At 33.5% G+C, this 25,937-nt stretch overlaps 2 protein-coding genes across 7 annotated transcripts; one reads left to right on the top strand and one right to left on the bottom strand.

The window, feature by feature from the left end:
- Window positions 1-10,058: 10,058 nt before the first annotated feature.
- LOC121229688 (uncharacterized) lies at window positions 10,059-13,766 on the bottom strand. 6 transcript variants are annotated; one of them, XM_041114481.1, is made up of 6 exons: window positions 13,509-13,766; window positions 13,035-13,338; window positions 12,860-12,951; window positions 12,601-12,760; window positions 12,374-12,501; window positions 10,059-12,248 (listed from the first exon to the last, which is right to left on the bottom strand). In XM_041114481.1, exons 4-6 carry the CDS (start codon window positions 12,682-12,684, stop codon window positions 11,723-11,725), a joined length of 738 nt encoding a protein of 245 aa, XP_040970415.1. In that variant the 5' UTR covers window positions 12,685-12,760; window positions 12,860-12,951; window positions 13,035-13,338; window positions 13,509-13,766; the 3' UTR covers window positions 10,059-11,722. The 6 variants fall into 6 exon arrangements, with proteins under 6 accessions (XP_040970415.1, XP_040970413.1, XP_040970410.1 ...); XM_041114479.1 differs by having other exon boundaries at window positions 13,035-13,766; XM_041114476.1 differs by having other exon boundaries at window positions 12,860-13,338.
- Window positions 13,767-16,345: 2,579 nt separating this feature from the next.
- LOC121229687 (uncharacterized) lies at window positions 16,346-18,989 on the top strand. The gene is made up of 2 exons (XM_041114474.1): window positions 16,346-16,760; window positions 18,297-18,989. Exons 1-2 carry the CDS (start codon window positions 16,568-16,570, stop codon window positions 18,911-18,913), a joined length of 810 nt encoding a protein of 269 aa, XP_040970408.1. The 5' UTR covers window positions 16,346-16,567; the 3' UTR covers window positions 18,914-18,989.
- Window positions 18,990-25,937: the final 6,948 nt, after the last annotated feature.

Here is a 25,937-nt window from a genome sequence, read left to right as displayed (position 1 = left end):
TTCTATATATATATTAGTGGACGACATTAGCTAAGTTGAATATATTTTCTTATTTAATATGTATAATATATATATGTTATAATAATAAAATGTATATAATTATATGTATATAATATAAGTTATGAGTTAGAAACCATGTGCATGTGACATGGACGAATATGTCCTTGACTTATAAGCTTTAGTTGTTAATTTTTAAAAGGGTAATTTAGGAAGCCAACCTTTAATTTATATAATATATGTTATAAAATAAAATAAGCCTAAGTGCTCTTATAATATCACCATAGCCGATTACAAACAAAAGAAGAAAAAAAAGAGAAGAAACTACGTTCGGCCATCTCCCAAGTTCAAATTCAAGGTTGGTCTTTAGTCAGTTTTTAAAAATTTTTACGTTTTTTGAGATCGTTGCTTCGACTACTACAAAACCTATGCTTAAATTTTTAATTTTGATGAATATTTTAAGTTATGCTATTGATGAGAGCTTGTGATTTTTATTATTTGATGATGAAATATAAAAGATAGGTGTTGGATTAACATATGTTGTATTGGAATTTTTCATGATTTTGAGTAATTAGGACTTAATTACAAAAATAAAAATTTGAGGGACTAAATTATGAAATTGATGGAAAATATGGACTTGTATGTATATAGGGAGCATTCGTCCTAACTAGAGTGTAGCCAAATTTTGTGTATTTTGTGTTTTGTGCAATAGAGACTAAATTGAAAAAATTGTAAATATTAGGGGTAAAATGGTAATTTTCCTATTTATGTGTTTTTGGGCTAAATTGAATGAGAATATGTTTGAATGAGCTTAATTTGAATATTTTTAGATCAAGAACTAAAGAAATTGGATTTGGATAGGGGAAAAACGAAAGTTGTCAACTAGCTGCCCGATTCCGTTTTGTATCGTCCGAGATAAGTTTATAAGCAAATAGACGTGTTTATTAGTAAATTATTGTTATAATTATATGCTGTTATGGAATGTTAGAATTTAATTGTACTATGGCCGAATATGGATAAATATGGCTACCACACTTTCGAGTTCAATTCGACCGAGATATGACGTCCGAAAGCCCCGTATGAACCTTAGGAATAGTTAGGATACATATGTCATGACATAGGATTCCGATATATGTGTGTGAGTAAGACCATGGCATCGATATGTGGTTCCAATATGTGTTTACGAGTAAGACCCTGTCTGGGACAGTGGCATCGGTATATGACTAAATGTAAGACCACGTCTGGGACGTTGGCAGTGTACGACTTGTGTGATTATTGGGCAGAGGTATAATGAGAATGAATGTGTAAAACAAACTATAGATCAGGTAATAATTTATTTGTTGTTTATTTGAACAAAGGTAAGTAAACACCTTGGTTATTTGTTACAAATCTTGTAAGTACAAATTTAGAAAGAAAAAAAATATGTGTATTTGATATGTATATTTATTTGTGATTGACTAGTAAGCATGTTGTAATAGTTCTTGCATGTATGTGATTAAGTGATGAGGTACATATTCGGTTATATGGTTAATATATGCAAGTGGAAGTATAATAAATCACATGAGTTCTGTGTTTGTGCATGTGAACTAAATATGTATTATATATTCGGCTATGAAGATTAAAAGTCAATTTATATGGATTTTGGTGATATAAATATTCGGTAAAGGTGATAATATAAAAGAGAAATATTTATTATATGTTTAAATACATACTTAGTATGAATATATGTATTTATAAATGATTGGATATACATGTGGTATGATAAAATAATTTGGTTTTGTTTAGTTATATTGACTAATTTTAGTTGATTGTTTGTTTGCTTAAAACTTACTAAGCTGTGATAGCTTATTTCGTGTGTTGTGTTTACTCTATTTTATAGATTTTGGAGTCAAGCTACAAGCTCGGGGATTGTCAGCCAAGCTCGTCACACTATCCAAAACTTTGGTGCCTTTAAACTGAACTTAAATTATGGCATGTATAGGCTGGATCATGTTTTGAAAGTGGTGAAAGTTGGTTATGTATAAATGCCATGCGAAAATGGCTAAGTTATTATATTAGTATTCGATTATGTTAAGTAAGGCTTTAAGTAATCTCGATCATTAAATTGCTTACTTTGAATGCAAAGTATGTGTGATGAGTGTCATATGCTTTGAAAGTAGCTTGTGTGTTATGTTAGACTTAGTCTTGTATATCCTTAGTCAAATGTTTAATGAACTTGTTGATTAGTAATTGAGGTTGGAAGTTTGGATTTGCATGTGATTCTTAAACAATAGGTTTCGGCCAAGAAAGGGTAAAGGTATAATGTATGTTTATTGTGTATTATTACGTGATTGTAAATATTATGTGCGGTATTGTCTTAATAATATATATATAGTTCATGAATAACCTAGTTGGCTAATTAATGTGAATTTAGAATTTTAATGAAAATTTTAGCTTTGACTTTTGGGTAAATGCGCAGGCTGTAAGCATTCATAATGAATAAAATATATGTTTTTAATGTCTAGTTTATATTATGTCAAGGTCAAGGACGAATGCATAATATAAAATTTGAACTGTTGATGATGTGCATAAACGGTTGAATGGTTCATTATAGAAGTCGGTGAACTATTGAAAATCATGAAGTTATTGAATAAAAGAAAATGGAGTGTGCATGATATTAATTTCGAAACTTATTGTTGTGTTAAGCTATGATATACGTGAATAACACTTGGACTTGCTATATTATTTAAGTTTTGCATGTTGAGTACATGTGTAAAGTGTTTATGAGAATAAGTGCTTATTAATTATATACATGCTATGGTTACTTAATCTTATCAATTAAATATATAAATTATATTTAATTTTGTTTTTTTTCATGTGGATAATATGACTGTTCACATATACATGAGGTGAAATGTTTTAATTTAAAAGTAGTATTAATTTATTTAAATAATTTTAATTAACCTTTGATACTTACGTTTGTGAATAATTATACATATATATGCATGTGTTCGTTTGAGATTGTGTTTTAATTCAGTAATGCCTTACGACCCTGTTCCGGCGATGGATATGGGTTAGGGGTGTTACATCTATTGTCTGACTTGATGGTCTTAAGTTTGCATCCAGTTTCTGTTTCAGCTGTTGCTTTAAACTTCAAGAACACTTGAGCTACCATAGACTTATATTTCAGGAAGAAAATCCAGCAATTCTGGTACAGTCATCAATGAAAAGAATGAAGTACATGTTACCATTGAGTGATTCAGTCTTCATGGGGCCACACACATCAGTGTGCACAAGCTGCAACTTGTCTGATGCTGTCCAGGTTGATTTTGCAGGAAATGGCTGTCTTGCTTGTTTACCTATTTGACAAACCTCACAAACATTCTCCTTTTCAACTGTATTGGTGAAATTTTCAACCAATTCTTCACTAACCATATGAGCCATCGATCTGAAGTTGGCATGACCAAGCCTTTGATACCAAAGCTTGGATTCTTCAGTTGAGGCAACACAAGCTGAGTGTGAGTCACTTGGCCAGTTGACTTCAAGGCATTTATCAGTCATAGTGACTGACATGAGGCTTGATCCATTTGGATCAGCAATTTGGCACTCCTTGCCCTTGACCACTACTGAATAGCCTTTCTCAAGAAATTGAGCAATGCTGAGAAGGTTCCTATCAATTTCAGGCACTAGCAACACATTTGAAATGATCTTATTTCCTATAAGAGTGTATATCAGCACATCTCCCTTACCTTCAGCCTTAATAAACTGACCATTGCCAACCTTCACTTTAGTCTTGCAGCTCCTGTCTAATGTCTTGAAGATTCTTGTATCAGGTGCCATGTGATTGGTACAGCCACTATCAAGGAGCCATCTATTTGAAGCCTTCTTGTACCCTGCTGAACATGACACAGCAAAGACCTACTCCTCATGGTCACCACTTTCTTCAGCCACTCGAGCTTCAACATTCTTCTGTTGTGCTTGATTCTACGTAGGTCTGCCTTTGTTTTTACAAACCCTTTCAACATGCCTCATCTTCTTGCAATCTTGGCATTGTGCATCTGGTCTAAACCAGTATCTTTCTTCTGGATGACCAGGCCTTTTACAGTGCCTATAGGGTTGGTCCCATTTTCTTGCAGCATCAGACTTAGGCCTGTTTTCCAAGTTTTTTTTGCCTTTATAGGCAGTGGTGCTTGAGGCAGCTTTGGCCTTGGCTTGAAAAGCACCTTCTTGGTGTTCCTCCATCCTGCTAGCTCTCCTTTTCTCCTGAGCATAGAGGGCATTAATAAGCTCAGTTAAAGGGATGCTTGCTAAGTCTCTCGAATCCTCAAGGGATAAGATTTTTGCCTTATATCTTTCAGGCAATGTTAAGAGCACCTTTCCCACGATCCTTGCTTCACTGAACTATTATCCTAGCAACCTTATGTTGTTCACCACAGCCATAATCCTATTTGAATACTGCTTCACTATATATTCCTCCTTCATCTTCAAATTTTCAAAATCTCTTCTCAGATTCAACAACTGCTGTTGCCTTGTCCTCTCTGTGCCTTGGAACTCCTTTTTGAGCTTGTCCCAGGCTTATTTTGGTGTCTCACAAGCCATAATTCTTGTGAAGATGACATCTGACACACAGTTTTGAATGCAGGACATGGCTTTGTGCCTCTTGGTCCTCTCATCAGCATGTTGTCTAATCTGACCCACTGTGGGATTGGCCCTAAGTGGTGCTGGCTCAGCATCGGTGTTTACAACTTCCCACAGATCAAAGGCCTGCAGGTAAGTCCTCATCTTAACCACCCATATATGAAAGCCTTCTCCATTGAAGACTGGTGGAGCTGTTGGAGAAAAACCTGAAGAAGCCATTCGAGTTATGATTCAAATGCAACAGGTCCATTAAGACAATGGCTCTAGATACCAATTGTTGGGGTTTAAGAAACAAAGCAACTTAGCTGAACCTAAGTCTTGAGCAACAAGGCTCGTGGCTTGTGGAAGAAACAAGCAGAAATTTGCTTAGAAACAAGAACAGAATCGAAAAACAAGAAAAAAATGATGGAGCATATATGAATGAAATCTGATAAATTTCATTGAAAAATGAACATTGGCATAAAGTCATTACATATACCAGACAATGACTTGTCAAAATCAACAAATACATCGCCTAAATATTACCTAACTCCACTTAATACATTGGAACTAGGTGAATTATGCTTGCACACTTAAACAAAGCTGGTGATCAACTCTTTCACTATCAAATTACATCAAATACAAACTAAACTAAGTTCAAAATGAACTAGACAACATCACATTAACTAAAATTACAAAATGAACAAAACAAAACAGCTGCAACACTTGGCTTGACAGCTTCTTGCTTGACATGAGTTGCTCGATTTGCTTGCTGGTGCCTGTGTTGCATGGAGGGCCATTCTCTAACATTTTTTTGCTTTAGCCATATGTGATTTTTTCTTTTTGGCCATTTGAAAATTTATTTTTTCAATTTAAAAATTATTTTAAAACAGGATAAACTACCATTTAGTTCCTGAATTTGACAATTTTTTTCAACTTGGTCTTTGACCTTTTTTTTTTTGTCTATATTAGTCCGGGAACTTGGAAACTTTTCACAACTTAGTCCGTAAACTTGGATTCTATTCAAGAGAGATGATGTGGTAATTGAGATTGTGTCATGTTATCGCCTAAATTTTAAAAAATTCTATGAAATCTAAAAAATTACAAAAGAAATTATAAAGAAATTTTATTTAAAAAAAAATCAAGTGATAACCTGATATAATCTCAAAGCATCACGACATTATACCTTAACTAAATTCAAATTCATGGACTAAATTAAGAAAAACTACCAAGTGCCGAAAATAAAATAGAAAAAAAAAATTCAGGAATTAAATTAAAAAAAATTGTCAAGTTTAGACGTGAAATTCATTATCCCTTTGACCTCCCGAGAAACTTCAATTTTATCTTGCCCCCACCATATAATTTCTGATTTTATTTCTATGAATATGATTATCCGTATAAAACATTGACGTCCGAGAAATAAATGTTTTTACTTACAGATAATAGGAAAGGATCTGGTCTTTCAATCTTGTACATGATCCCTATTACAGCAATCTTGCCATATGCATTTTCATGAATCAAAGTGTGCCTCTAAATCAAACCTGAATTTTATAATTAAAAAAATAACATTTTTTTAATTGGTTCTATTACAATAAAATTATAACACGAGATTATATGAAAAAAAAAACATGACTACATGGAGATATCAAAATTATATATATTACCTCCTGCCATAGATGGTATGCTTAGAAGGAGAATGCCAGTGACACTATTGAAGTGCAACTCAATACTATTGATTTCTGTAGGTCTTGTTTCACCATCAAACCTCATCTGCATACACACAAAGTATATGGATTTGAGTCAGTTTGGGTTTGAATTTTTTTGAATAAATTATACTACTAGTCATTTAATTATTAATAATTTTTTTAATTATCTAATAATATAAAGATCATAAAATGGTCATAGATTAATCAGTGGCACATGATTTACCTCACGGGTTGAGTTCGCATCTTTTGATGAGCTCGCTTCTTTGGGTGAACTCACATCTTCAAATGAGCTCGCAGTAATGAATGAGTTTGCAACTTTGGATGAGGTGTAGAGTTCGTAAACTTAAATGAGCTCGCAGATTTGCATTCTGAGTTTGCCATTATGTCAACTTCGCAACACCCATCAACTTCAATATCAACCTCAATATCAGCTGGAAGTTCAAGTTTGATACGTCAGCAGATGGTTCTACCTTTAATCATGGGTCTTGTGCTTCTAGTCCTTTTTCGTTCTCTTCTCCGGCGCCTTCTCTAGTCCCAAGTAATTATCAAAGTTCCTCCAGTGCAACTGCCACCAAAAAGGACACTTCTGCTGCTACCATCACCTCTGCAAGTGCAACTGCGAATGCCAGCATTAGCTTTACCAGCACGCCCTCTGTGGAGGCTTCAATCCCTTCCTTTACAGGTGCACCTGTTTTCAAGTTTTCATCCTCTGGGGACCCATCAACTTCAGTTTCAACATTATCAGCAACTTCAGGGGAAGCAACTGAATCTAAGACACAGGATACAAAAACTTGGCAATGTAGGTATCTTTCCTTTTGGTAGTACATCTGCTTTTACTGGCTCTGGAAGTAGTATTTTTGGTGGTAAAAGTGCTGCAAGCAGCTCTGCTGATACAACAGCTGAAGTCGCAAACTCTGGAAATAGCAGTTCCAGTGGTATATCTTCCACTGTTACGAACTCTGGAAGTGGCTTTTTCAGCAGCACATTTTCCCCAGTGACAAGCACAAGCAATGGTATCTTCGGTGGTACATCTGCAGGTACAAGCACAGGCAATGGTATCTTTGGTGGTACATCTGCAACTACAAGCACGGCCACTGGTTTATTTGGTGGTACGTCAGCAGCTACAAGCACAGGCAATGGCATCTTTGGTGGTACATCTGCAACAAGCACAGGTAGTAGTATTTTTGGTGGTACGTCTTTGCCAGTATCTGGTACAGGAAGTCTTATATTTTTCCACTAAAGCTGCAGTCACGACCACTGGAAGAAACATCGTTGGATTCAGTGCTCCAGCTACATCCACATCTACTTCACAGTCTCAGGGTTTAAATCCTTTCAATGCTGTAAATACCCAAGCATCTGCTGCAGGAACTGGCATTGGTACCTCAACTCTGAGCGCGCCCATTCAGTTCTCCTCATCTGCATCATCTCCATCCTTTGAATTGTGTGGGAATGCAACCTTTTCCTCTGGCAGTTCGATTTTCGGGTCTTCGGCATCTGTAGCTAAACCTTTTAGTTCAGGTTCAAGTTTTGGAATAAGTTCTTCCTCTTCAGAAACCAAGTCTCTGAGCTCTAGCAGTGGCATTGCTGGTGGTGCATTTGGTTCCACTTGGCAAGCTCCCAATATACCTACATTTCGTTCATAATCAGGATTTTCCTTTGGATCATCAACTTCTTTTAGTGCTCCTAGCGGTGCATCTACTCTCTTTGGCTCGTCCACCTGTGCCTCTTCAAGTTCCATATTTTCATTCATTTCCGCTGCAGCTGCCACTCCGTCACAGCCTGTGTTTGGTTATACGATTCCTAGCTTTGTGTTTGGGTCAACGCCCTCTAGTAATAATGATCAAATGGAAGATAGTATGGCGGAGGACACAGTTGGCTTCACCGGCTGTTGTGACATTTAGTCAACAGCCAATCTCACTACCCGTTTCTGGATTCGTTTTTGTTGCATCAAACCCACCAGCAGCAGGTTCTGTCCCATTTGGAACCCAACCAAACATAGCCGCACCAAAGAATCCATCTCCATTTCTGGCTTCTGGTAGTCTGGAATTTTGTGGTGGAGGGAGCTTTTCTCTGGGCACCAGTGGTGTTGACAAGTCTGCCAGAAAATATGTGAAGGTCCGCAGGCAGCGGAAGAAGTAAAAAGTTTTAATTACTTGAGGCAACTCTATCATGCGAGAGACTTAAGTGATTGATTGAATAATTATTGTGGCAAATGAGAGGAGCTGCTGATTGTCGCTGTATGTTGTAGCCATCGGAATGTCATTGATGCCGGCACAAATGTGAGGTGCTGTTAAAAATGTTGCTGTTATTTCATCATTTCTATGGGCTGCTGGCAGAAGTTGGTCGCAATTTTTATGTTCTTCCTGATAAAAAATTGAGACAACATTTGGAACTGTACTACTAATATTACTTAGCTGATAGATTTTCTGGTTTGAGCTATTGTGCTTTTGGCCTTGTTCTGCGTACCCTTATATGTAACATAAATCCAAGGAAAAAAGAATCGAAGACTATGGAAATGGTTATGAATTTCATTTTAGGGATGATCTCTTTTTTTCTTATTTTGAAGGGTTTGTAGAATTATAGTTTGTTGAGCTCAAGTATTCTATTATAAATTATAACAGGCAGAGGCAATTTGAAATCCCTTTGGGACCATTCTTCTCTTTGACATTCATCCTAGGTGGTTCCATGGCTTTGCAAGTAGATACTGGAAAAGCATTCTGAGTTTCACCTTTAAAATGGAGCTATTAATAGAGGGCTCTGGACCTATATAAGTTTTCTGGTTCAATGCTTCACCTTCAAAGCTAGAGAAGTGCATAGGCTTTCTCCAGAGATGATGGTGATGGTGATGGTGATGGTGATGGTAGTCTGAGAAGACTACTTCTCTTTCTACCGATGCTGACATTGTCAGAGGGAATTTTTACAAGCTTGATTAATAAAAAAATTGAAGATTTTACAGGACACCTTTTCTCAATCGGTGGCATTGCAATTAGATGCCAAAAGTCCCATTTAGTCTTTGGTGATAAACTACTGAATGGGAATGTAAGAATAGAGGGATTTCATGAGCAATAATACCCTTGGAGTGAATGGATAGTTAAGGATAAAAAAGACAATTAAAGCATCATTAGTATTGTAAACACAAAGCAAATAGGATGATTTTTATAAGCTAAATCGAAATTTAATGAAGACACCTTTGCTAGATGTGAAGCAAGAGTCGAATGGTGGGTGTCAATTGCTAGGAAAGCCATCTTTCCCACTTGTTGCACCGCAGTTACGGTAATGGCGAGGGGAGAATATTTTGATGCCTTGGGTGGACTTGAGTGAGGGAGGAACCGAAATTGGGGACATCCCTTGCCTTCATTCGTTCACAATTTGGAAAGGAGGATAAACTATGTGAACCTTATCTTACCAACAATGGTTTCTTGAATATTTTCCTTGCCCAATTGTGAACTTTTACCTAGAAGCAATTCCACACAACATCTTCCTTAGTGATGCTCATTTTAATAGCTTCATTTTAAAGGTGAAACTCAGAATGCTTTTCCAGTATCTACTTGCAAAACCATGGAACCACCTAGGATGAATGTCAACGAGAAGAATGGCCCCAAAGGATTTTCTAATCGCCGCTGCCTGTTATAATTTATGATAGAATACTTGAGCTCAACAAACTATGATTCTACAAACCCTTTAAAAGAAGAAGAAAAGAGATTATCCCTAAAATGAACTTCATAACCATTTCCATAGTCTTTGATTCTTTTTACCATCGATTTATGTTACATATAAGGGTACACAGAACAAGGCCAAAAGCACAATAGCTCAAACCAGAAAATTTATCAGCTAACTAATACTAATAGTACAGTTCCAAATGTTGTCTCAATTTTTTATCAGGAAGAACATACAAAATTGCGACCAACTTCTGCCAGCAGCCCATAGAAATGATGAAATAACAGCAACATTTTTAACAGCTCCTCACATTTGTGCCGGCATCAATGACATTCTGATGGCTACAACATACAGCAACAATCAGCAGCTCCTCTAATCTGCCACAATAATTATTCAATCAATCACTTCAGTCTCTCGCATGAAAGAGTTGCCTCGAAGTAATTAAACCTTTTTACTTCTTCCGCTGTTTGCGGACCTTCACATATTTTCTGGCAGACTTGTCACCACCACTGGTGCCCAATCAGAAGCTCTCTCCACCACCAAATTCAAGACTACCAGCAGCCAGAAATGGAGATGGATTCTGTGGTGCGGCCATGCTTGGTAGGGTTCCAAATGGGACAGAACCTGCTGCCGGTGGGTTTGATGCACCAAAAACGAACCCAGAAGCGGGTGGTGAGATTGGCTGTTGACTAAATGTCACAACAGCCGGTGAAGCCTGAAATGTGTCCTCCACCATACTATCTTCCTTTTGATCATTATTACTAGAGCGCGTTGACCCAAAGACCAAGCCAGGACTCGTCTTACCAAACACAGGCTGTGACGGAGTGGCAGCTGCAGCGCAGGTGAATGAAAATATAAAACTTGAAGAGCCACCGGTGGATGAGCCAAAGAGTAGATGCACCGCTAGGAGCACTAACAGAAGTTGATGATCCAAAGGAAAAGCCTGATGATGAACCAAATGTGGGTGTCTTGGGAGCTTGCCAAGTGGATCCAAATGCACCATCACCAATGCCACTGCTAGAGCTTAGAGAGTTGGTTTCTGAAGAGGAAGAACTTATTCCAAAACTTGAACCTGAACTAAAAGGCTTAGCTACAGATGCCGAAGACCCAAAAATCGAACTGCCAGAGGAAAAGGTTGCATTCCCAGTCAATCCAAAGGATGGAGATGATGCGGATGAGGAGAACTGAATGGGCGTGCTCTGAGTTGAGGTACCAATGCCAGTTCCTGTAGCAGATGCTTGGGTATTTACAGCATTGAAAGGATTTAAACCCTGAGATTGTGAAGCAGATGTGGATGTAGCTGGAGCACTGAATCCAAAGATGTTGCTTCCAGTGATCGTGACTGCAGCTTTAGCGGCAAAAATACTACTTCCTGTACCAGATACTGGCAAAGACGTACCACCAAAAATACTACTACCTGTGCTTGTTGCAGATGTACCACCAGAGATGCCATGCCAGTGCTTGTAGTTGCAGATGTACCGCCAAATAAACCAGTGGCCGTGCTTGTAGTTGCAGATGTACCACCAAAGATACCATTGCCTGTGCTTGTACCTACAGATGTACCACCGAAGATACCATTGCTTGTGCTTGTCACTGGGGAAAATGTGCTGCTGAAAAAGCCACTTCCAGAGTTCGTAATAGTGGAAGATACACCACTGGAACTGCTATTTCCAGAGCTTGCGACTTCAGCTGTTGTACCGGCAGAGCTGCTTGCAGCACTTTTACCACCAAAAATACTACTTCCAGAGCCAGTAAAAGCAGATGTACTACCAAAAGGAAAGATACCCACATTGCCAAGTTTTTGTATCCTGTGTCTTAGATTCAGTTGCTTCCCCTGAAGTTGCTGATAATGTTGAAACTGAAGTTGATGGGTCCCCAGAGGATGAAAACTTGAAAACAGGTTCACCTGTAAATGAAGGGATTGAAGCCTCCACAGAAAGGCTGCTGGTAAAGCTGTTGCTGGCATTCGCAGTTGCACTTGCGGAGGTGATGGTAGCAGCAGAAGAGTCATTTTTGGTGGCAGTTGCACTGGAGGAACTTTGACAATTACTCGGGACTAGAGAAGGCTCCAGAGAAGAGAACGAGAAAGGACTAGAAGCACAAGACCCATTATTAAAGGTAGAACCATCTGCTGACGCACCAAACTTGAACTTACTTCCAGCTGATATTGAAGTTGCTACAGAAAAGGTCATTGCAGCTTCAGGTGTCCTACAGAAGATGCCATTCAGATTGCTCTGCTTATCAGTTTTATCTGACAAATAATTGGTTGTACCAGGAGCAGTAGTAGCACAGCTGAAAGAAAGAAAGAAAGAAAGAAAGGGGGAATGTTAGCAATATTGGCAGTTTTATCTGACAAATAATAAGGCAACAAAGCATTAAAGAAAGAAAGGGGGATTGTTAGCTATGTCATGGACAACCAACTGATCCAAAAGTGAAGCTTATGGATATCCCTCCTCAATCCAATATCATGCGCTTTAAAACCTATATCATGCTGATCAACTGATCCTATATCATTGTCTAATACTGAACTCCTGCGCTTTAAAACCTGCAAAGAAAAGAAAATATCCACTGAATGGTACTCTCTAGACAGAAAGAGGAAAAAACACCCTCAAAGGAAGAAATACAAAGATCCTGAATAAGTAACCCTTGTGAAGAGCCAGAAATTCTGTTTTGGTCCCAAGCATCCAAAAGTAAAGCTTATGGATATCCCTCCTCTATCCAATATCATGCGCTTTAAAACCTATATCATGCTGATCAACTGATCCTATATCATTGTCTAATACTGAACTCCTGCGCTTTAAAACCTGCTAAGAAAAGAAAATATCCACTGAATGGTACTCTCTAGACAGAAAGAGGAAAAAACACCCTCAAAGGGAGAAATACAAAGATCATGAATAAGTAACCCTTGTGTAGAGCCAGAAATTCTCTTTTGCTCCCAAGCACCCTGAGATGATGATGAAGGTCCACCAAAAGCATCACTTGCAGTGCAAGAACTCTCAAAGAATAAGCCAAAAACTCGGATTAGACAAATGACAAACAAGCAATTAAAGAAGAGGAAAGATAGCAAAGCATAACAACCTTGAGGGGAGTTGATGAATTAACCCTGGAAAAAGGTGTCCGTGCCATGCTGTATATTGCAGACCTGCCCCTTAATCTTGGGGGTCACAAAACTGTTTCCAAGATTACCAACAAGACCGGAAGATCTTGGCACAAAGTGACATTGTGGAAGACATAGAAGGGAAACTTTTATTGCTTGAACAAGTTAAATCTCCCCTAGGCACTTGATTTTGTAGTCCAGGCCTTGATACAGATTCTTTTGGCGTCCTACTATCCAGTAAGCTTTTGCAAGCTCAGCAGGTGAAGCAACAACATCTTCATTGACCTGCAGAACCATAAAAGTGTTTTTCTTCTTTTTTCAATCTATGAAATTAAAATTATACAGACTAGTAAAAATCATTTGAAGATATGTTAGCCCAAAAGTAAATTGAAGGAAAGAAAGCTTTTCTTGAGCTGACAACAGGTGTTGAAATACGATGGTTCTCAGTCACTAACTGGGGTCTTTGGAAGTTCTTTCTTGTCATGAGATACCACTGAGATCAATTCAGGCCTCTTTTCTTCATTTCCACCAGGAATATCAGCACTTCTTGTGCATAGTAACCTCGTCAAATGATCAATGAACCGCAACACGTCACGTTTTATTTTTTGATTTTGCTGAGACTCTTAACAGATTTACAAAGTCAAAAGTATTTTAGAGTACTTCAACAGACTGAACCATGACAGGTTGAAAATTTTGAACCTGACTTGATGACTTATCACATATTAGTTTAGCTTAAGTGATAACATGCTCCCCAGCAATGACCTATATATCCTAAGTCATGAGACCATGCACAACATTTTCAGTTTGACATGGATTTCACTTGTCTAAGCACCCTAATGTGTTCTCACTTTATAAACTTATAACAACGGTTAGCAAAATTATTGAAAATAATATTGACGTGTTAACAATTTATTTTTGATTATTCTAAGATTATGAATTTTGTTCTAAAAAAATTATCATTGAATCATATTATGATAACATAATTGACAACAATTAAAACTATTCTATTCTTTATTTTATTGCAGTGAAGTTATAGGAAAAGTAGTAAATAGGGGAAAGAATTGTAAAAAATAATGATATTATCAATTTTCAATAATTTAATGCTATATCGATAAATTTCATTCTAAATTTAGGATTTAATTTTTTTTTCAAAATAAAAATACTCATATGACATTAAACTATTGAAAAAGGAAACGGATGACGTGGTGTTATTGTTTCATACAATCTTTTGTATAATCAACCCCTTAATTAGTTGATGATTTTTGTTTTCATTGCAATCGAGAGAAAATAAAAAAAAATTAATTGCAACTTATCAATTAGGTGAGGATTTTATAAATTACTGTGTAAAATACGAAATAAAAATTATGTTACATTTTCTATGTGACTTCTCAATTTGATTTAATCTTTTAAAATTTATGAAGATATATGCTATTAAAAATTAAAAATTAATTTCAGCCCCCTAAAAAATTTTTTAACTTCGCCCCTGAATTCCACTATTGTAATCGAAGTCATATTATACAAAAGGTATGTACCCAACATACCAATTTTTGACCCACTACCTTGAGAGCACAAGTTTTCAGCATATCAAAATACATCAGAGTCATGCACATATAGTAATTCGCTTACTCAAGATTTAGGTAAGTTACACTATGAATTTCACAAGTAAGTTAATTCATAAATGGTTTTAGGATTAATTTAACTTGGGTCTTGTCGAATGTGTTTTCAGTCCAAGCAAACATATTTATATCTTTATTTCTAAGTCATCCAGCTCTGATAGCAGTGGCAAACTATCTCACCAATTGAACTTATAAATAACATAATAGTTCTAACATGAATTATTTGCTTAGTTTGACCCATGAACTATCAACCATTTAGATTACCTTACTAATATAAGTTACCTTTTGTATTACAACCAATTCATATAATGCAACTTAATAATAGTTAAACTTTAAATAATCAATAAGTCAAATTTGCTTAACCATTTGCTTGACATGCAAAACCATTAAGAACATTTTAGCATAAAGATAATAAATGACATTTGTATATTTTCTTGAATAATTAATTTGACCATTTTGATAATTTCTCAAATATGATGATTTAGTAAACTAAGAGCACACAAAACCTAATAGATAAAGATCTTTCTTGCGTTTATTTATAAATCTTCTTTTGTGAAGGTCAAGAATTTGGCGAATAAAACCATTAGGTTCTTACTACTCACGAATTATTATTTATCCAACTCATCTTAAACATCTGTAGGTCACCTTGATGAGGCCATATTGTTAGCTCAATTTTTTTCTTTAAGCAATATATTTAGGAGGTGTTTGGTTCACTCATAATGTTACGTTTCGGAATGAGATTATAGTATTTGGATTATCAATATTCCGAGCATCTCATAATCTCATATTTCGAGCAACACATCACTCATTTGACTAACATTCTAGTCTTGAGAGCAAATAGATGGACTTCAACTTCCGAGTACTAAATTGTGAATTTTTAAACATTCAGTGCTAAGTTGAAATTTTGGTTACACTTTTGTCACTAACTAATCACTATCAAATGGTCACCCCCCCCCCCAATGAAATCTACCATCTTGGAAGTCAGCTATGCAATGGATTCTTACGATTTGAGGTAAATTATCACCACCAATATAAGAATTATGATAACAAGCTTTATTCAATTTATGAAGAAAGTTCTCCCAGTTTTTTTTGCTACCTCACTCATTTAAGAGTTCAAAGGTAAAAGAAAGCAACCTGGTGGGTCGAAATGTAAGAGAAAGTTCAGTGCAGGAACAAATTTCCTTTACCTTCTGTAAGAGTGATTACTATAAGAGAGTTTTATGCATGAAATCGACAGTAGAAACAACTTGGAAGGGTAAAAAAATGGTTACTATCAGGAGGATTTACAGGATATGGTAGCAAAATCAAAGAAATCACTTTGAAGTTCACTACATTTTAATCGGGAGGATTTGTCATATGGGAGATGGAGGATCTACAAATTTAGGTAAGGAGCTCAGTAAAATCAGTTCATGTTAACTACATCTTAGTCAGGATTTACAGAATTTAATAGACATGTTATAAGGGAGGTGGCAAGGGTTATATTTATCTCCACAATCCGCTCCCATCATTTAATAAAATCTTCAATTTATATATATTTTTATAAATATAACTGTTGAATTTTTTTATTAAAACTTTTTTGTTTATAAAAAAAGAGAGAGAGAGAATGGATGAAACAAATAAAAATCATATAAAATAGGTAATTGATCCCTTCTTCATGTATAAAAGCCAAAAAGAGGGTGTTTCCTCTTTAACAAGTTATACCTCCTCCATGACTAACCTACATATATACATATAAACGTTGGAAAAGCAGGAGAAGCAAAAAAGGAATTGCTTAATATAGTTAACAATCCAATTCCAAAATTCCAATTTCATACATATGCATAGGAAAAGTTAGATATAAATTTGATAGAGCAAATGAAACAGAAAAAGTGTATAGTTTTTGGCAGGATCGGTCCAGCATGATGAGGTCAACAACTAGTGGGGTTTCAGCGGCCGCCCTTCCTCAGCAGCAACCTTCTCAATCGTCAACATCTACTGGGATTTCAGCGGCCGCCCGTCCTCAGCAGTTACCTTCACAGTCTCTTACTTTCAAACCCAAATCAGAATGGGTTCATGAAAATGAAGCTACCGTCTTGTTGCTTTATCTTCCTGGTATTTCTTCTTTTTTAACATTTTCTCTTTATTTCTAATTCATATTCCTTTTTTTTTTAAAGGCTTTATCTTTTTTTTTAAATATCAAATAATTTATTTAACATTTTTGCTTAAAACCGATTAAATATTAACTCAATCGATATCGACGTTATTGATAAAATATGTTTATTTTATTTAAGGATTAAAGTTAATTCAATCGATAATATTTAATCATTGTAATCATATGTAATAAATAAAAAAAATTCCATATTATTACATTGGTAACCAAATTCATTATAGATTCTGACTATATATGTTATTTTTGACATAATAACTAAAACTACTCATACCCTCCTCAACCCATAAATAGGAAAATAATGCGTTTCAATGCACTTGAGCCAACGTCCTCTGAATTGACAACAATACATATACCAATCTTAACAACATTTATCTTTTTCAGTTTAAGTTTTTTAAGTATATATATATATGTTTTTAAAGTTTTGGCATACTATATTGAATGATAAGTGGCATATTTTTAATTATTAATACATAAATGATTTATTATAGGTATAATAATTCTAGGATTTAGACAAATTATCGTTATGAGCGATTTATTAGCATTTTAAATTGAGAAATGATAATATAAAATAGAGATATTTTCTTTTTTCTATAATTTAATGTCATATCAGTAATTTCATCATGAATTTTAGGATTTTCATATGGATTTGATTTTTTTCAAGATTTGATATGCTGATGTGGCATTAAACTATTGGAAAATTGATACAGATGACGTAATGTCATTGTTTTATACAATTATTTCCCAATGTGATTTATTATACATATAGTGAAGATTATTTTGCTAGCATTTAGACAAATTAATTTCCTATTTTGTTAAACATATTACAATTAATTATTATTGAACTAAGTTTTAAATGAACTAAAATTAAAGTTAACTATTAAAATAGTCATTTTTATCTACCTCAAGTTACATTTAGTTATTTATGTTTGAAATATTACATTTTCGTCACTTACATTAACTTGTTATAACATTTTAGTTACTGAGCCGTTAATTGTCGTTAACGGTGCAACGATAAGTTGACGTGGCATGTTAAATCATCATTTCAAACAAAAATTTTAGGTTAAATTATACAATTGTTCCCTATATTTTTTTCATTTGGAGCTAAAATTTAACCTAAAAAATTCATTTGAAATGATGATTTAACGTGTCATGTCAGCTTACCGTTACACTGTTGACGACAATTAACGCTCAGTGACTAAAATGTTACAAAACAATAACGTAAGTGACTAAAATGTAACATTTCAAACATAAGTGACTAATATGTAACTTGAGACAAACAAAAATGACTATTTTGGCAATTTATCTTGAAAATTGATAATAATAATAATAATAACAATAATATTAAGTAGCATTAGTAGTCACCTAATTTATTTGAAATTTGTATTAATTTTGTTTCATAATATTAAAATTTAGTTTTAAACTAAAGATTGAGTAATGAAAAATGATGTGATTATGCATTAAAATTAATGGTGAAGCAGGGTTTACAATGGAGCAATTAACAATAAGCCCGGAGTACTCAGAACGAAGGGTAAAGGTTGAAGGGAAGCGTCGGCTTCCCAGCAACAGATTGCTCCCTGTAAACGAAACATTCAACATTCCCGATGATTGCGACTTGTCTAACATGCTCAAAGAATTTGGAAAAGGCACTCTCTCCCTTAAATTCCCCAAGGTTTTACCACAGCAACATAAACAGACAGGGGTTAATGCCAAAAGTGATGAAGAGGAAAAGAAAGATCAAACTGATGATGCCAACAAGAAAGCAGCAGATGAAAGCAATGAGAATGGCAAGGATGCCAACAAGAAAGCAGCAGATGAAAGCAATGAGAATGGCAAGAAATATTCGTCCACGCCATCCATGCCCCAAAACAATCTGGAAAAGAAAAATCAGACTGATGATGCCAACAAGAGAGCAGCAGATGAAAGCAATAAGAATGGCAAGGAATATTCGTCCACGTCATCCATGCCCCAAAACAATCTGCAACCTTCCTCTCCGGATGTGAATTTGATGGTGAATGTGGGCGCAGCACTGCTGATTATTATGGGACTAGGAGCTTCTCTCTTTTATACCATTTCTCATCAACTAGGCACCTCTTAGTTCATCTCGTTCAACAAATTGTACTTAGTTTTATTGTTTAACAATTTAAGCATATAAATATTTATAACTCGTTAAATTAATTTTATATCAAACTCATCATTATATTGAAAAAACACTTATTACTCCGATAAGTAAATCCAATAAACTATTTTTCTTATTCAATTGTTTACGATTCCAAAACAATTTTCATATTAAACACAATATATCAAGAGTTATGTTGAATTAGTGGAGACATCGATTGATCATATATAATTAGAGTTAAAATAAAATGTAATGAAGTTCTGACTCATAATCTATTAGTTACATTGTTATTTACTTAGAGAGTTGATCCAACAAAAATATCATGATTGAACTCCACATTATATACTACTAAAACTATTTACCTCAAGCTTTAGATCAATCACCTTGTAGTATGCGTGTTATCCTCGTAGGATATACGACACCACTTAAGGCTAAATTTGTTCACCTCATTTGATCCTTTTTATCTCATGGTCATCATGGTATCTTTTGCAATGAAAACGAGCATTACTCATATTGATAATGATAAAATCATTTGTTTAAGGCAAATGACCCATGACTATGTTCCATTTCATAATTCATAGGACGCTATTGATAGGATAACATTTACTATTTTTATCAAGCTATAATTCCACTCTTGTAAGCGAAGTCATATTATACATAAGCTATGTACCCATCATACCAGTTTTTCGACCCACTACTTTGAGAGCACAAGTTTTCATCATATCAAAGTACATGAGAGGTAATTCATTTACTCAAGATTTAGCAGTTACACTATGAACGTTACGAGTGAGTTAATTCATAAATGGTTTTAGGATTAATTCAACTTGGGTCATGTCTGATGTATTATCAGTCCAAACAAACACATTTATATCTCTATTTCTAGGAGTCATCCAACTCCAATAGCCAAGACATAATAGTCCTAACATGAATCATTTTCTCAGTTTGACTCATGGACTATCGACCATTTAGATTACCTACTAATATAAGTTACCTTTTGCATTATAACCAATTCATCTAATGCAACTTAATATTAGTTAAACTTTAAATAATCAATAAGTTATAATTTGCTTGGCATACAAAACCATTAAAAACATTTTAGATTAAAGATAATGACATTTGTATATTTTCATGAATAATTAGTTTGACCATTTTAATAATTTATCAAATATGATAGATTTATTAAACTAAGAGCACAAAAAACTTGACAGATAAGAATCCTTCGTTGCATTTATTTATAAGTCTTCTTTTGTAACGATCAAGAATTTGACGAACAAAATCCTTAGGTTCTTACTACTCACCAATTATTATTTATCCAACTCATCTTAGGCACCTATAGGCCACTTATTATCTTGACAAGGCCATCTTGTTAGCTCAATTTTTTCTCTAAGCAGTATAACTAGGGGTGTGTTTGGTTCACCTATTTGGATTGTCAACATTTCAGGCATCTCATAATCTCATATTACGGAGTATTAAGATGTCGTAATATAGAGTGTAATATTATTATGACCCATTTTACGACCCATTCCCTAAGTTATCTTAGATTACGGGCTTAATATTAAATTTTGGACCAGTTTACCCATTATTTTTATTATTTTAATCAATTTATGGTTTTTCTTAAATAAAATTTAAAAGTAATTAAAAATATATATATCTTTTTTCAATAGTGAAACCGTAAATGTCATGCATTACAATTATAATTATTATATTATATTTAATAATTTATTTATTAATATATTAATTATATATGATTATATTTATAATTATGGTTAGTATTGCAATCACTTTTCACGAATTATTATAATTACGATTTATAAATTTATTTCAACATCGTATATTTACTTATTAATATAGAATTTATAATAAAAAGTAAAAATTGTAATAATTTATGCAAAATTGAGACTAAAAAATATTAAAGGAATTAAATTTGTTTAAAAAAACAAATTTTATGAAAAAAAACAATTGAGTAAAATGTGCTTCTAAGTAATGTTAGATTCGTCAGTCAAACACTTGCATCTTATATTCCAGCCAAATGAACCAAACAAGGTAATTTCACATTACACCCATAGTATTACATTCTTGTAATCCTATTACAGAATGTAATCTAAAATTCGACAAACCAAATACATCTTAAATGTTATTCAAAATAAATAACTCCTTAATTTTCATTGGGCTATTTTTACAATAATGATGTAATTGTAAGGGCACATTAAGATCTTCTCCCTTAAAAGTTTTTTTGACAACATTTGGTGGAAGGAAGGATCCACTTTGCAGGGAAGATGAGCATATCCTCCAAGTTATTTTTTATATAGATGAACTTGTATTTATTCAAATGGCATATGTAACTAACACATCATTAAATTTATTTATTATATAATAAGGTATGCAATCATTTTAATCATAATATTGCTATATGTGGCTCATGTAACCTACTAACAAATCATTAAATTTCTTTACATTCCAAAAAAAATTGATAACAATTTGACGAGGCAAGTAGTAAAGAAACATTTGAGTGGCACTTGGTAGTGCCCACAATCGTCCATCCCTGCGACAGTGTTGGCAATTTATTAAAATAAAATCTTTTGGCTGGTAATTATGTTGCTATTTTGAAGATATGAAAGCCTAACTATGGAAACCAATTTGTTGCCTAGTGAAGATTGGATTGGATTAGATTGAACAATTACCATCCTTGGATTATGAAGAATCATTTATCGAGTTGTTGTTTACCTTGAGAACTGAATCTCCATCAAATCGTGTTTTATTGGACTTTATTAGCATATTACTTTTGTTACTTTGTAATTGCTAATTTTAAGAGGTTGCTTTGTATACCTTCATTTTCAAAATTTTTGAAGATCTTAAATGTTACCATGCATTTATGAATTTTGGAGTTTTTGATGCAATTATGTTAGTGGTTAAGCTTGGAGATGAAACAGGGACTAAATTGTGGACATGAAATTTCTGTAATTTTTGAATTTATAGGGTTGTACAGGGATGAAATTGAAATCAAAATGAAAAACGTGGCTTAAATGTGAAAATTATGATAGCTTTGATTTTTCTGACTAACTTGAATAAAATGTAAAAATTTAGAGAAATTATGTAAAATGAAATTAAGTTTTCACATGCATTGAATATGATGTTATAAGGTAATTGGCACTGACAACTGGTAATGAATTATCATAGATCGGGATTTAAATCAATCGAAAGTTAATCAAGAAATAGGAGAAATTGCATATTAGTCTCTAACACTTTGTAGTTATCGTTTTCCAGGTAAGTTCATATGGAACTTTTTTTTTATTATGCTTAATTTGTGTGATTGTATTTATTAATTATATATAAATATAATTTCAATAACTTATGGCATAAATATGACTATAATAGAAAATGTGAGATTTGTGAAAAATGCAGATAGATATACAATGTTGATTGAATGTAAATTTTATTACACGAGTGTATGATATATACATGGTGATGTTATATTGTTAAAAGGTGTATATATATTATTTTGACATCAAGTGGACTAAATTGATGATATGTGATTATATTTTGAATTGTTGTTGGAACTGTACAAAATTTGAGGAATGGAATAAATTGTAATAAATGATATTGATGTGTAAATCGTGCTTGAATGAATGATAGGATAGGATACAAATGGCATGCTAATAAGGTTATTCGTGTGTTGTACAGGATTTATATGAGATGTGATATAGATGTATGAAAAATCCACTGATGGTACCGGAATCCAACATTTGTTGCAGATTACTGAGTTTATCTCTATGGAGATTTAGGTGTGTTTTGGAGGGATGTATAACCTACAGGCTTGACACTCAGTGCCCAGGTGTGTATATGGATGGTATAGCTCGTTTGAGCAATCAAGTATGTTTTGGGTGGTTACTCGCGTTCCATATATATTCATTATATCTCATTGAGCTAAATGGTTACAGTTAAAAGAAACTGATTGTTTGATATTGTGCATTATGATTGGAATTGGTTATTTGAAATTGGAAATGTTGGAAATGTTGTTTCTGTTCAAAGGTTTCGATGGAAGATTATTGATTTGGATTGAATTGTATAAATTGAAAGTGTTAAATGACTGAAATGATGATATGTGTTCTGAATTGATATGTTATATGATGATTGAATAATCTTACTTAAGAATATAAATATTTGATGGTATTGATTAAATGACATTAAATTGAGTTGAATGACATTGTATAAATTGAATTGCTTTGAGACTTACTTATGATGTTCTCACTATTGTTGTGAATTGTGGTAACAAGGAAAATGCTTAGTCAATTACTTTGTTTGTAATATGAGAATTAAGGTAAGTTACATTGTTTTGAACCTATGAACTTACTAAGCATATTTAATGTTTACTCTGTTTCATTTTTTGTTTTCTGTAGTTAGCACTTTGCGGAACGTGTTTACCGAATCATCTCCAAGGCTCACACTATCCAACTTCTGTCTCAATAGATTTTTAATCCGTTCCAGGCCCGATTATGTGGCATGTGTATAGGTTTTGATGTGAAAATGTGTTTATTTTTGAATGGTGATGATATGGTCTATATAATATGCCTATTTTGGATTTATATATGATATGTATTTAGAGCTTGAATTGTATATGTTAAGTAATTGAGGTATTCATATCTTTGAACTAAGAACGTGATCGGTTTTTGGATGTTTTATTATGATGTTTGAAGTATGTTTGTCAGCATTGTGATATGTTATATTTGTAAATCTCTAATGGTTAATTTGATGGGGAAAAGAGTTGGAATAATGTGATAAGAATGGTATAGATTTGTACCAAATTAGTTGATTGGTTTGTTATGCTTATAACATTACTGTGAAATGGTGCCAATGAGACATTGGCTAGGTGATTAGGAATTTGATATACGGCATGTTTTGGTTAAGTTTGAAATGTTAAGATGATAGAAGTGTCTTGTTTGAGTAGTTGATGAATACTTAATTTGTTAAGCTTGACTATTCATGTAACACCCCTAACCCACATCCATCGCCGGAATAAGGTTATAGGATGTTACCAAAGTTTATAGGAAAATTACAGATAATTCCACTGTTTACTTATGTTCATATCAAAGCTATCACTTGAGTCGTAGTCACTAAATTATTTATATCTAGAGCTACAGAATTCTAAATTAAGATCCGCTTAATATTTTGAAACTAGACTCAAATATCTTCCTACCATAAAAATTTCAGAATTTATAAGTTGGCCAATAAGTACAGTAAAATCTTCAAATTTATCACTGTTCTGCTGTTTGATAGTTTCGACCTTTCTTCACTAAAAATTAATTATCTCTTAGTACGAGTTTGATGATGTTTCCGTTTGCTTCTATTGAAAATAGACTCATTAAGAATTTAAACATATAAATTTAAACCTCTAATTATTTTTTAAAATTTTTGATGATTTTCCAAAGTCAGAACAGGGAAACCCGAAATCATCCTGACATTGTCTCACAAAATTTATTATATCTCATAATTTACAATTCCGTTGCTTACAACATTTCTTCTACGAAAAACAAGACTCAATAAAATTTAATTTAATGCTTTATTAAACCTCTAATTCGATTTCGACAATTTTTTTGTGATTTTTCAAAATTGAATCATTTCTGTTGTCGAAAAACTATTTTAATACTAATTTTACTCTTTCATGATTCTTTGTATTAACTTTTATTTAGACATACATAATCATTATACTTTTAGGCACCTCTTATGCATATTCGACTACTATTTTACCTCTCATCATTCAATCACATCAACATTATAAGGCAAATCATGCAAATACCACAATACCAAAACGCAAACCAAATAAATGATTAATATCTACATAACACCTATAGACTAACATTTAATCAAAATAACCTATACATGCTATTATAACCAGAATCAAATAATTCATAATTACCAATAGACCCAATGGATAGTATGATATGGCTTCGATAAGCTTCCAACCCGTTTGAGCTTCCGATAATCTGTAAGATAATAAATAAAACAAACATGTAAGCAATGAATGCCTAGTAAGCTCATATAATCTTTAATCATACTAATTTATTTCAATTATAAAACTTTACATATAAAAAATAACCCATTATTGTTACTATAATACTTATAAACTGTTCTCATTAATTCACAATGTGAACTAATCCATAGTATCACTCATAGACATATACCCTCAAGCTTAGTAAAATTTTATATAACTTTAACTCTTCTACACTTATTTCATATACATGTCATTCAGCCATAGTTACAAGTTAGTGCATTTAACCAAGCCTTTTTCATATTGGACACATAATAAATCATTTCATAAGAAATTTCATAATTTAAGCCTTACCATTCTTTCATGAGCACTAACTCACTTTTACTTAAATACTTACCTTTTCAGTGCTTCAAATAAATACACATACTACTATTCAATCAATAGCTTGGCACTTGCCTAATCATTAAGCAACGACAATAGTTAGTATACTTGCACACAGTACATATAAATTCAATATTGACAAACTTATCTTCTTGACATATCATACTTGGGTTTATTACTCATCACCATATACATAATTTTCTTGTATCAACATATTAAAGATAATCACATATTTACACGTCACTTTTCAATATATTAAATAAATACCATTTCCGAAACACGTTTCAATATTTATCAATTAATTATCATTATCGAGTATTTCAGATATATATATACTGATAATAACCATAAGTCTTTCAATATTAATTACATATATATACACATTATTCATAGCACGTACAATTCTCATCAATTTACGATCTCAAATAACTTTTCACAATTTAATACACAATCATTTAACAATATCAATATCAATTTCATAAATTCATGATTCATGCATCTCATTTATATAATTCAATTCAGTGTCTCATGGCTTTTCTCATCGTGTTCACACATCATTCAACTATAAAAATTTCCATTCATTAACCCATGGTTCATGTATATCATTTGCATAAATTATTTCGCTATTCAATTCCA

This window comes from Gossypium hirsutum, chromosome A05, assembly GCF_007990345.1.
Source record: "Gossypium hirsutum isolate 1008001.06 chromosome A05, Gossypium_hirsutum_v2.1, whole genome shotgun sequence".
NCBI classification, from domain to species: domain Eukaryota; kingdom Viridiplantae; phylum Streptophyta; class Magnoliopsida; order Malvales; family Malvaceae; genus Gossypium; species Gossypium hirsutum.
This window is presented reverse-complemented; position numbering and strand designations above follow the sequence as displayed.